Source organism: Anser anser, assembly GCF_964211835.1.
Source record: "Anser anser genome assembly, chromosome: 1".
Lineage (NCBI taxonomy): Eukaryota > Metazoa > Chordata > Aves > Anseriformes > Anatidae > Anser > Anser anser.
This window is the reverse complement of record NC_139720.1, coordinates 87,798,892-87,811,543: the sequence shown is the minus strand read 5'-3', so window position 1 is coordinate 87,811,543 and position 12,652 is coordinate 87,798,892. Positions and strand designations below refer to the sequence as shown.

Here is a 12,652-nt window from a genome sequence, read left to right as displayed (position 1 = left end):
GGTTTACACCATATAAACGCTTATGATGGATCTGAAAACAAGTTTACAAAGAACTCCAAAATTTGGTACAACTGTTTAGTGATGATTTAGCATCAGCCCAGCAGCAGCACTAACATCTTACCAGATTTCCGCAGCAGATACCTTACGTTAACTACAGTGCACATTAAAGAAGTCATGCTTGTGCCATTAGTTAATTAAAATAAATATGGTAATCCCCCTGCTGCAGAGACCTGCCAGTTAATCAATTATTCAAAAATCATCAAATAAAATAAACACTCAGCTATTTGTATAATCAGCTATGTGTTTACAATAGCAACACAATGCAGAGCACTGCTCATAAAACCATGTTGAGACAGGTCAAAAAACATACTGATATCCAACTACAAACTTATACGGTAGAAGTTCTCCATAACGTATCGTAAACTATGTCCAGCAGCTGCAAAAGTTATGCCCTGCACTTTTATTGTAAGAGGAAGCTAAAACAAATCAACCAATCTACACTTATATACCAGAATAGCCTATCCTAAAAGAGATTGTTAAATCATAAATTCAAGAAATCAGGAGCCCAAGAAAACAAATGAAATGTTAATTTGTTCCACTTGCACTACAAATACACATTATATAGTGGCAACTACATGATCACATGCTATTTTTCCATAGAGCCTCATTCAAGCGCACAAAATAGACAATGTTCACTTCAGAAGCTCCTGTTTGATGGCATACGCTTAAACATTTCAACTCTACACAAAGCCTTCTCAGAAGGCTTTGCAAGTTCTAGAGAAAAACCCAGTGCTAAATAAGTCATCGTAAGCGCACACATTCTCATAGCCTCCCACTGAAGAGGAAGAACAGGATAGCAACATCTCACACATGAATAAAAATGACACCGAAAGCATCGACCATGCCGGCCAGGTAAAGGTAAAGCCAGAAAGCTCAAGGTACAGATTTAATATGAAATTTTAACACTCAGCTTTTCAGTAAAGCAGACCTCACTATCCTTAAGTTGTACACCCAGAGGATAAGAAGCACACGACTATGGATCACTTACATTTAGGTCAAAAGGATGCATAATAGCAGATGAGAACAGATGCACAGAGAGATGCAAGAAACTAACCATCAAATTCCTTGACATGGACATTTTCTATCCTTTTGTTGAAATAATATCTGTCTTATGGCTATATATGAAGGCTTAACAAAATTAAGAGATGGTCTTGGTAACTCAGTTTCCTTAAATGTTGTATCCTAGAGTCATCTCCAGATCGTGACAGTGAATTGGGATCTTTTGCTAAAAGCAGTCACATTTGGTCACGTGAGTCAAGTGTGACAGTGCACCAAGAGTCTCAGCAGACAAGGTCAGTACTGGCCTTTGAATTTGGGCTTCTGCTATGGTATGACAGTGACCTCTGCAGGGACTGTCAGAGGTCAGAACTTTTAGACCAACACCACAGAGCTTGGTTTCAGCTAAAAAGTAAAAAAAAAAAACAGTAACAGAACCAGGCTCCACAACAGGCTTCACAAACAGCTGTGACATTTCCATTCTTAATCAGTCCTCATCTTCACTTCTTAGACACTTCACCCCGATTGAATGTAAGTGAAAACAGTCTGAATAGAAAGCATTAGAAAGCCTTTAAAAGTTGCTCATGGTAAGAAGCAGTGACCTTGGAGATTAGCTGTACAAAGTACGTTGGGTATGTAGACTAATCATACTGAAATATTACATACCAAGAACTATACTCTATGGAGAAATGGACCCCAACATTAGCAACACAATCACCTGTAAATAGTATTCATGATGCCTGTCCTCTACATTTGGTTACTCTTGTCCAGAAGTCTAAGCAGTTTCAACACTACTCATGCTAATTGTTGAGTCAGTGGTGACTCATTCTCAACACTAAATAAAGCCAATACTGGAAGATTCAGGAGGATCTTTGCTGCTCCTAGTAAGTAGAATTTCCTTGGCAAGCAGTCCTTCAGAGGTAAGAATTAACAGGTCTTTAGCAGCAGGCCATAAAACTGGACAAATTCTGACACGACTCATTCTGGCAAGATTTTCCCTAGACAAACAGGAATGCTAATATTCTTCGTCACTGAACTCTGAGCATTAAGCACCAAGCCAAGTTAGCACACACATCTGTCGAGTCAAGCTGCCTTTTTTCAGCTGTCATTTTATTGTTTGGACCCAAGAATTATCTTTCATGGTATGTGGATATTTCTTCCCATATCTAAGTCTCAACAAGTGGCATTTCTATGGGCCTCTTTCTCTATCCATTTTTCTCCCCTTCAAGCTAACTACAAGGAGCGAAATACTGAAAATACTGCATCTGCTCAGATTCTGGAACTAATTCAGAAGTCCAGTGGAACTGCTAAGCAACTGGTTTACATTCTCAGCTATAGCTATCAACCTCACAGATAAGGATGAGCAAGGAAAGACTAAGAGTACCCTCAAGGATTCTGGAAACTCATTGAATAAGGAATAAAAATATTACTTCAATGATGCAATTTGTCAAACTCCTTCATTTTCCACCCTCTCAAGCCTCAAGGCTCACCTGTGCAATCTGTATTGGCTGAGATAGAGGGATCTGCGTCATCGGCGTTGCAGCGGAGGCCGAGATGGTGGCACCAGCAGCGCTGTGCTGCTGACTGGCTGAATGCTGCACTGCAGCTGCCAGCAACTGTGCCTGCGCCTGTTGTAGCAATAACTGTTGCTGGGCTGGCGTCAACGTGAGCTATAAATAATTAGAAAACAGCCATTAATATCGGGAACAGCCACTTTAGCTACATTAACTAGCCCATTACTAGTTATATTAACCAGACATTCTTAGAACTATTACTACAGTTCAGCCATTAACTACCCAATGACTTTGGCCTTCAATAAGGACAGCTGGCTACTCAAACATGCTGTATGAATCAACCTACCACAGAACTGACATAAACCAAACCACACGAACGGAAACATTGGCACTTAGTGGAACCCACTGAACCTAAATTTACTTCTAAGTTTTCTCCATAACTCTACCAAGAGGTTCAGGAAAGGTAATTAAGTAGCAAGCAAAAGAAAAGAATCGGTAATGCCACGACTTGAAAGGAAATTTACACCCAGCAGAACAGCAAGTGATTAGCCAGATGAATGAGAGGCAGGAATGCTGGCTATGGCTACTGAACAAACTGATAACGCCCCAGCTGCTTCACATTATCATGAATCCCTGCCATATTCCATCATTTCCATTATGCCCTAAGATATAAGTAAAGAACATGAGATCCGTTTGTTTCTCTCCAAGTCTCCCCATCCGCCTTTTTTTTTCATTGTTATTAAATAGAATAGAGTTGGCAACTTTACATCCCTTTCGTTTCCCAAACACGCATTATCTCTGTGAAACAGGTGGCAGCAGTCTCTCCTTTACATGTAAATGAATCTTGATGCCCGTATTTACTACAATCCATATCTGCCTAGTCCTGGAGTCCTATGTTCCACTACTGCAGACATTCATAGAACAAAACCAACATTTGTCTCATTCTCAAAAAGTCTTGAAGTTATTAAACCCCACATACTCTATTACAACAGTCTCACTTTTAAAACTTTCAAATATAATTAAGCAGAAACTACTTAGGACATTGCTTGCAATCTAGCTTACTAGAAGATTTAACAATTGAACATGAAATTAAGATATTTCATTCAGCTGTAGAGATGACCTAACTTAACACTTCAAATTATAAGTATGTTGCTAGAACTGCCCTAAATTCCTTATTAACATGTAAACTCTTAAAGCTGCAAAGCTGATTACATGGAAGCAAGCTCTCTAACCAAACCAGTCTATTCACAAAACTTACTGTTTTTTGTTGTTGATGATGTATTTAAACTCACTGAAAACATTTAGAACTATTTAGAAGCACCAATTAAACAGCTATCCTATAATTCCTCCAAAAACCTTGCAATTAAAAAACTCAAAATTGGTAGGTTGAAATAGAAGGATTGAATAAGCTTAAGGCACAGACCATCATAAGTTACTTAAAAAGAAATTTATATGAGAAGAGAAAATTAGTGACAGCAGTTCCATCATTTCTGTTCATTATCCTAACTCAGGTATCCAGTATGATTTAGTCTCATGCTTGCATGCCTCATTTTAATCTTGCAATAAAGTAAAAATCCTCTTCAAGACATCAGTGACTTCCTGATTTGCACACATCAGTTTTATTGCAGAATTTTATTTTGGGGGATGTAAACAGTTTGCAACAAAAACAGATGACTTAAGTGTGGTTTCTTTAACAGGAAAATATTTTATAGTCCCTGTTTCACTCCAGCTTCTTCCTGTGTTAAAGGAAATGGCAGTAACCTTCACTGACAGTTCTACGGGGACAGCAACAGTGCCATCATTTGCTGGACAGGAGGCTTTACTACAGTACTCGTGGGTAAATCTTACCCCGGTGATCTGTCCTCCGGCCAGCATGAGCTGGGTTTGGGGTATGGCCGCCTGCACTGAAGGCTGCTGGGAAGGCTGGCTTGGCTGCTGAGAGTCCCCAGATTCTTCATTAGATTTAGACTAGGAAGAAAAAATACAACTCTTTATAGTGCAAAACAGATGTTAATGTATAACACTGCTATCTCAACACTGCACAATAAAAATCTTTCATCTGCATACAAAAAGCCCTTGGGTTTATTTTAAGAGTGGGTTTAAGCAATGGCTCTATGTGCCCACCATCTCAGCTATGATTGCTCAAATATGTCTGTAGGTAATGCAGTTTGAACAAAACAAAAAGACTCTCAGGTCTTCTGTGACTCTGACATTATTTTCAGATCTCATTCCATTTTATGCAATGCAACTGAAGCTGACACTACCTTGGCACCATAAAGAAAGAAAAGGTTGTTAAAATTATTCATTGCCTAAAATCCTCAACAATGGAACATGGGAAAGGAGATTGTGTTTCCATTTTCTGTATTTGCATCCTGCACCTCTAAGTCATCATATTGTTTGGCTTATAGAGAACTCGTTTGAGAAATCCTCGCAGGTTTATCCACTTACAGCAGAATGCACAGTACATACAGTGCTTCTAAATAATCAAGGTTTAGCATTTAATTGAATGCTGCTTTATTTTGAAAGGTTTGTTGTGGTTTTTTTTTTTAAACAGAAGAAATTGCGAAGACATGAGGGAGGAAATGCAAGTGCATGAAGAGGGGGAGAGAGTTTTATGATAATTAAAACTGGTTATGCAGAACATTAAAATTCAGCATAGATTTGCATATTTTCCACCACCTGTTTTGGGGACTGCAGAGCAGGCTAATTAACATAAAGGCTCTGATTAATTCTGCCAGTCATTGAGCGATAATTACAGCGCAGGACTGTAAACATTCTGCACTGGAGATACAGCCTGTTTGCCAACATCTCTCTCAGGGATGGAAGTTTACCATGGCAACCAAGGCAATTTTCTGCCTCCTTCCTCTCAGAAAGGAAGGTCACTATACCTCCTCTTCTTTCCAAATTGTTATTATGTATAAGTGGGACCACATTCTATTGCATTTCATGTAATGCACTACCTACGTCCTTTAATAACAAGCAATACTGAAACCAGTTTTCAATAAAACTATGTCCCTTGCCCCTTAATATAGTACTGGGAAGAAGTGGCACGTTAACCGATACGCTGAAGTGTTCAGCATCATAAAAAGTTTGAAAGCTTTGTTGTCTCACGTACATTATTAAGCAATTACTCTGACTTATTTTGAAGTTACTGTATGTTGTTTACACAAGCAATCTATGCTAGCCATATTACACAGCTAATGTCACATTATATTCCTATATTCAGCTACCAGAAATAGGGACAGTTTATGAAGTAATACTTGCTATGTTTAAAGGAAGTGAAGTGGAAGAACATGAAATACCCCTGGAGTTGTACAGTTTTCACGATACATTACAACACCTGACTGAACATCAGAACAAAATGAAGACCACTGGATGTTCTAACTACCTCAGGTTCTGAATCCTTACAACCCTAATCCCGATTTAGAGTTGTGAAACCACTATCCCCTACACCTATCACTTGCAAAACTGGTCAAAATGAGAAAACAGAGTAACATATCGGGGGTTCAAAGGTATCTCCGACAGGACCAACACGTTGTTTAGAAAGCAGAATGAGAGAAGGACGAACAGCAGAAGGAAGCAGTCTTTACCTGTACATTTAAGGACTGAGCAGCAGCCTGTAAACTTGTTCCAGCGAGCTGGACCTACAACACAGTGCAAAAATGGAAGTGAAGTAGTGTTGAATCCACAGAAAACAGTGTAAGAAGGAAGTGCCCACCCCACAAAAAACTACCCTGAGAGCAATGCCTGCCCCTCTAACACTTGAATCACTAAAGTATAGGGGATGAGCTCCAGACCAGAAAAAAATTAGACTTGTATCTGTATGACTCAGTGTTATTTGTCTACCTCTTGTGGAAGGTATTCCTGCCTAGGGACCCAGATATTAAAGTGAAATTGAGTAGAAACAGAGCATTTTGGGTGTGGACAGCCTAACCGTTCTGCTTACTGTATAAAAATCCACAGTTCAGGGGAGGGTGCTGAGCTCTACTCATCATCCTGCTAGTATTTCAGAATGGGTCTTACCCCGAATATGCACACTGCATTCACCCGCTTCCTTATACGACAGAGGAGCAATCACCTGCATAGCACAAAACCCACAGCATAAAACTCTTCCACAGATCAACCCAAACAAGTATTTGCAGTCCTCAGCCACTGAAAAGACTGTCTCAAAACAGAGGACTGGAAACGCTTCACAAAGGTGGTATTGATTTAGGTATACTCAAAACTTGAATTCAACGTTTGTGATTAACAGACAGGTCCAAAATAGATCTTGCATTACCAGCAAAAAGAATCTGATGTTTCAGAAATAGATTTTTAAACACTGTCATCTTATCTAAAAGAAGGATTTTCTCTGTATAACAAATGCTAAGTTTTTATTTACTGAAGACTGTTTTAATCAGTCTCTCCTTGTTTCTACCACCACTCCTGCTACAAATAAGGAATTCTATTAATTAATTACCAACACTTTCAAAGGTCAGATTAACAGCCTGTAGTGAAGTCCATCTCTAACCATGTTTGAAAACCACAGCTCACTGGAAAACCAGACAATGCAAGAAAAAAATAAAAACGAATCAAAATCCACCACTCTGGCCTCTATAAAAAGATGTCCCCACATAACGTACATCACAAATGTGTCAACATATCTGTAAGCACAGGAAGGAGAGTTTTAATTTAAATTGAAGTATGTTAAATTAATAACTTGAGTGTTTGAACAAGTAACCCTTAAGAGTCACTCTGGAAGTATTTCCTACTGCTCTAGATGAAGTCCTACTAGACTTCCTAAGCACATTCTATATGTAAGCAAACACTCTCAGAAAAGCTCCTCCTCAACCACAAGGAAAGTACCAGTTTCCAATTAATGTAATCTGAACTTTTAACATGAATTAAGAGCAGAGAATAATCTAAATAATAATATCCTATTGTCCAAAAGAACAGACAGACTTTTTTTTAATCAATTACATAATGATAAAAGACCATAAAAGACTAAGTGTATCGCACTCAGGTACAGCCAGAATATTCTTGAAAATCTTTGAGTGCAGTTTGGACACCCCTTCCACACACAGACATTTTCTAATCAGGAATTAAATTGCTCCTGAATGTTGCCTACATCCCAATATTTTGTATTAGTCTGGAGGAAAGCAGCATGTGTTAAGGCTGAATAACATCCCATAAAGAGCAGTCATACTAAAAGAGGATAGCCACTTTTAAAGTACGGTACCACACACCAACAGGTTCATAAAAAAAAGCTGAGATTTTTCTTTGAACTAGGGTTTCAAGAAATTAATCACTTTACCAAACATGAAGTTACAAAGGTCCTTACAACCATTTAACTAAATACATTTCCAGAGCAAAATAAAGCATTGCACTAAATAAAATTACTGCCCTGTATCAACAAAACGAAGCCTAAAAACCAACCAACCAACAACGAGCCCCCAAAAAACTCTTCAGGACAGCTCTGTCTCCATGTTAAACACATACTGACAACCCACAAATGACAACATAGAAACTAAAGCAAGTTCCCAACATCAGCCCAATCACACTTGTTTCCACCAACATTTTTCCTGCTTTTCCATAGGCATGAAATGCAAGGCCAGGGTATGCTCTTTTAGGAGGGCATAAAAGCTTCAGTAGCTCAATTATACCACAACAACTGTGCAACCCCAGACCCCAAGCATTCAAGGTCAGCCAATTAACTGCAGTATTTTTAAACTTCAAACTTGATGTCAAGGAAGGGAAAGAAATTAGGGCATTTGTTTTCATATATATAAAGTGTGATCAGGTTAAAAGACTACAAATACGCCCCTTATGCTCCTCTTCACCTAAGAATGCCTCATTTTGCTTCAGCCTATATCCGAAGATCCGCTTTGATTTCCTAAACACAGTAGCAGCAGAACGGAGGAATGGCAGTAGAAGCCTCAATATTGTCCTATACACAGGTACTTTTTCTTTAAAAAAACATTCCAAAAACCTCACAGAACCATATATGCTTAGTAAGTACCATCATTTCATATTTTTAGTTACTATGTAAGAGCTCAGAAGGTTGGAACATAGTGCTGACTACCCTTCAACACCATTTTTGTTTCCCTCGCTAGGCAGTGACAGTTTCAGAATCTTGGCAGCTGCTGGGCTAACGCAATCCTTTAGCAGAAAGGCTAAATTTGACCTTACATTTCAACTCGGTATGCCCATTAATTTTTTTTTTTTTTTTTTTTAAATTTAGGCAGTTACAAGTCCCAAATAGATGCTTTCTGATTCTCCCCAGTAGCTCTCACCCTGACACAGCCTAATGCAATAAAGTGAGTGCCACAGTAAAAACTTTTCCCCAGCTAAGCTACTTAAGCATGTGGTGTGCCCACATATTCCTTTACATGACTACCCATTATTCACACAAAGAGAGAACACAAGAGAAGTTGCATTTGTACTTGCCTGAGTCTCCCTGACTTTGAAATGGGTTTTCTCTTACCTGATGAAGGTGCCCAAGGAAGGCCTGGGCCTGGGCTGTAGAGATTGCTCCTCCGACAGGCACAGGCTGCTTTTGAAAGTCCAGGCCATTTGTTTGCGTGCCTGGAGGAAAAGAGAGATTATGAACTATTACCTATGACTTACTGGAAGAGAATATGATTGTACTGAGACTTACAAATATTTAAGTGTAATTAAAAAAACCACTCCAAAGAATAACAAGAATTTAAGCTTAACTGAAAAAAGCTGTCACTTACAGATTTTGATAATATAGCTTTCCTCATCTGAACTGAATCAGCTCCATACTTTAAATTCTGTCACCTTACCTACCTCGTGTACACCGTCATCCCCATCATTCTTTACCACGGTTTGAGAATCAAATGACTGCATGCTGATACAGTTGAAATATGTTTCAGTTCTGCATACACTCTCTATTCAGTACCTGAATACAATCTTTTAAGTTCAGACAATGGCAGGAACAAGGTTCAGAGATAGTCACCTTTCATTGAAAACAGAAAAACAACACTTGAAGCAAACAGAAGTACGATGTACATAGCAGTTATGGGCCACAGTTTTACTCTTTTGATAAAAGATCTCTCCCCATTTTCATGAATATTTGTGCAGAGCTCTTATGACATAACTGACTGTGCTTACTTCTGCTCATCCACTTTCATGCAACTACAAACTGATTATTTTCCTACGTTTTTGTTGTCTTCTTCCAAGAGAGCTTGGAAGACATGTCCACAAACTATTACCAGATAACCTGGTTGCGAGGAAGGCAACTGCGCACTTTTTCCACAAGAAATTATCACAGAATTCTCTTCTACAAAGAGGAGAACTATAAACTATACAACTATAAACTTCAAAGAATCATTCTGTGGGGAGATGATAAAAATCAGTGTTAGGGACTACCGGTTCTTTATGTTGGGTATTACTACCTACCACAGCTAACAACAATAAGGAAAAGCAAGTTTGTCAGGCTGTATGGAATTTCTAAAACAGATGATGCAATCTTAAAATCGAGTGACTAAAACGAAGTACAAACAGCTTTAGACTTGCATGCTCGTATCTTCACAACAGATCTTGTTCATTGCTTATGGACAGGTGTTCAACTAATTCCTACTTCAGAACTCTTTCATCAACTACATTTTTTCCTCCACAAAAATCTAGCTTACCTACTATGCAAAAGAGTCACAGTTGTTAAGTAACAACAGGGGTTTGCTATCCCTTAGAAACATCTGCAAAAAGCAAAGAGGCATAAAACTTAATTACGAAAATATACTATCCAATATTTTACATTGCAGTCTTGACCTACAGACAGCTTACAGAAATAAAATTTCAAAGATGGGGTCACTGTTCAACTAAATCCAGATATAATGTATACAGTCAAGCACCCATGTAAGGTGTACCTAAGGTGGCCATTTGATGTATTTTTTTTGGTGGAGGTGGTGTGAGGGAAGAATTGATGAACTGTGTTTAACTCTGTGCTTTGGACCAGGTTTTACAGACTTAAAGAAGTCTATTGCAGCCAAAGATCCACAGACGAGTTAAAAATACTGAAAATTTTAACTACAAATGATTTTGCTTAGTGAATCTATAAATCCAATTCAAAGCGCATAGAAGGACTATCACTGGCCTGAACTAATCATGAATATGAGTTAGTTGCATTTTGCCAAAGAAAGTTAGGTAAGAATATCTGTTGGAAGAGCTAGAAGAGTCCTATCTATTTCCACTCTTTGGAGTAAGATGCAGAATTCTCTCAAGGCAAAAGTGGGATTCTCTCAATGGGAAAATGACTAGGTCAATATATAAAATTAACCTCTGATGAACAGCTGCTATAATTCAAAGAAATCAATCTACAACCTCCTAATTTAAGCAGATGCTTTGAATCAGCTGTTTCCAATCTGCACTAAGGAATCACCAAAAGTAGGGAAAAAATGAAGAAAATCTAGTGTAAGACAGGTGTTCTTCATTCCAATTGGAAACTTGCAGGTTTCAAAAAAAAATTACCCATTTCTGAGAAAACTAGCTGGAACCCTCACCTTAAATAAACAGGTGAAGTTGTTCTAGTTAACTGTCTTACAAAAAGAGCTTCAAATCATACCACCATATTAAAAAAGCACTGCTACACGTGTGCATAGAGATGCTCCAAGCTGGCACTTCTGCTAACTCTTGATATGGAGACTTGAAACAATCCCCATAGGGTTGACAGTTTCGAACAAAGCAAGTTAAAAGGCTGATCCTTAAAATATTCATTGGTCCCAAAAAGCAGTTTAGACAGGTACTGAGAGAAATTAACATTTTCTTTAAGTCAGTCCTTGAAGTACTATAACTCCTTCTCCCCACACCTCCCAAATCGCAACTCCAAGCAACAAAAAAGAAAACTAAACCCCACCTGTTCATACTCTGTTCTACTTGCACCCTATGCTTTCTTTCATATCTGGAAGTACAGCGTCCCTTTCCCCTTTGGATGCAGCCTTAGTTTTAGAAGGAACGCTGCCAAGGTTGCTCGCATTTATCACAGGATGCCTACATCTTTTGAAGAACAGCAGGGAAAATGAACTTTGAGACCAGGATACAAGAGGCTTTGCTCTTAAGGTGCTCCCAAGGATGTGACAACACGCCTGTGGAATCCAAGAAATCTGGTAAGGAGTCTGGAAAATGAAGCTGTCAGAATCAGAAGGCCAACACAGTGCAAGGACATGGAAAAACCAGAGTGCCACTTTGCTCAAGATGAGTTAAATGTAAAAAAAAATAATTAAAAACATGGCAGATGCAATCACAAGTACTGCGATTATAATACAAGCATTTACATCTTTTCCATCTCCTTCCTAGCTCTCATATAACTGCCAGAGCTGATCTAACAGCTCATCAACACCAAAAAAAGTGGGAGTGGAAAATCTCAGTCTCCCCTCTCTTCTTGTTTCCAGATACATTGTCCCTGTCCTACCCCTTCTGATAGTTCATGGACACAGCAGTAAGTCAATTCACATTGTTAACTGAGTAGAAAACTATTCAGGTGAATTGTTCCTTTTCTCTTTTGGACAAGTTAATTCATATCTCACTGAACTGGCAGAAAACCATCTTAGCTTAGGGCCTGATAAGCAGTAGATGATGCAAACAAGGGGAGGGCGGAGAGATGACAGTAGGGAAACAAGCCTCCCCCCATCTCAGAAAGTTGCTGAGTTGCACCAAGCACTAGGATGAAATTTCACCCTTATAGCCCAAGTCCAATGCAACTTAAGCACCTTTATATTCTGGAATAAATTCAGCCATGAGGTTAGCTACTTCAGGGAGCTGATTTGGATGAAGACTAATGTAGTAAGTGCAATTAATTTTCAGATGAATCATATCTTTGAACCATCTCACTCAGTGCCACTCCGGGGAGAGGAACAGAACATGAACTACTGGGGCAGTCTGAGCTTGGATTACTTTGTACTGTCTTAGAACCATACCTCCAGAGGATAGACACAGGACTAAACAGAGCAGGAAGGAAGCACTGTGTCAGCAATCAGGAGAAAAATATGCTTTCGAAATCCTAAGACCACAATCATCAGAATTTAGCCCGATCTCACAAACTGCCCAAGAAAGCAAGAGGAGAGAAGGACTACAAGTCTGGGGAG

At 38.9% G+C, this 12,652-nt stretch overlaps 1 protein-coding gene across 13 annotated transcripts in view; it reads right to left on the bottom strand.

Moving 5' to 3' along the window:
* The window catches only part of POU2F1 (POU class 2 homeobox 1), a 117,411-nt gene that overhangs the window by 40,020 nt on the left and 64,739 nt on the right, over window positions 1-12,652 (bottom strand). For 8 of the 13 annotated variants that reach the window (XM_083820516.1, XM_083820507.1, XM_083820512.1 and 5 more), the window contains 4 exons: window positions 9,034-9,134; window positions 6,161-6,214; window positions 4,419-4,538; window positions 2,547-2,726 (listed from right to left, as the gene is read on the bottom strand). In XM_083820516.1, coding sequence (XP_083676642.1) covers window positions 2,547-2,726; window positions 4,419-4,538; window positions 6,161-6,214; window positions 9,034-9,134 — 455 coding nt within the window. The remainder of the gene's footprint in view (window positions 1-2,546; window positions 2,727-4,418; window positions 4,539-6,160; window positions 6,215-9,033; window positions 9,135-12,652) is intronic. The other 5 variants (XM_083820509.1, XM_083820515.1, XM_083820510.1 and 2 more) reach the window with 3 other exon arrangements.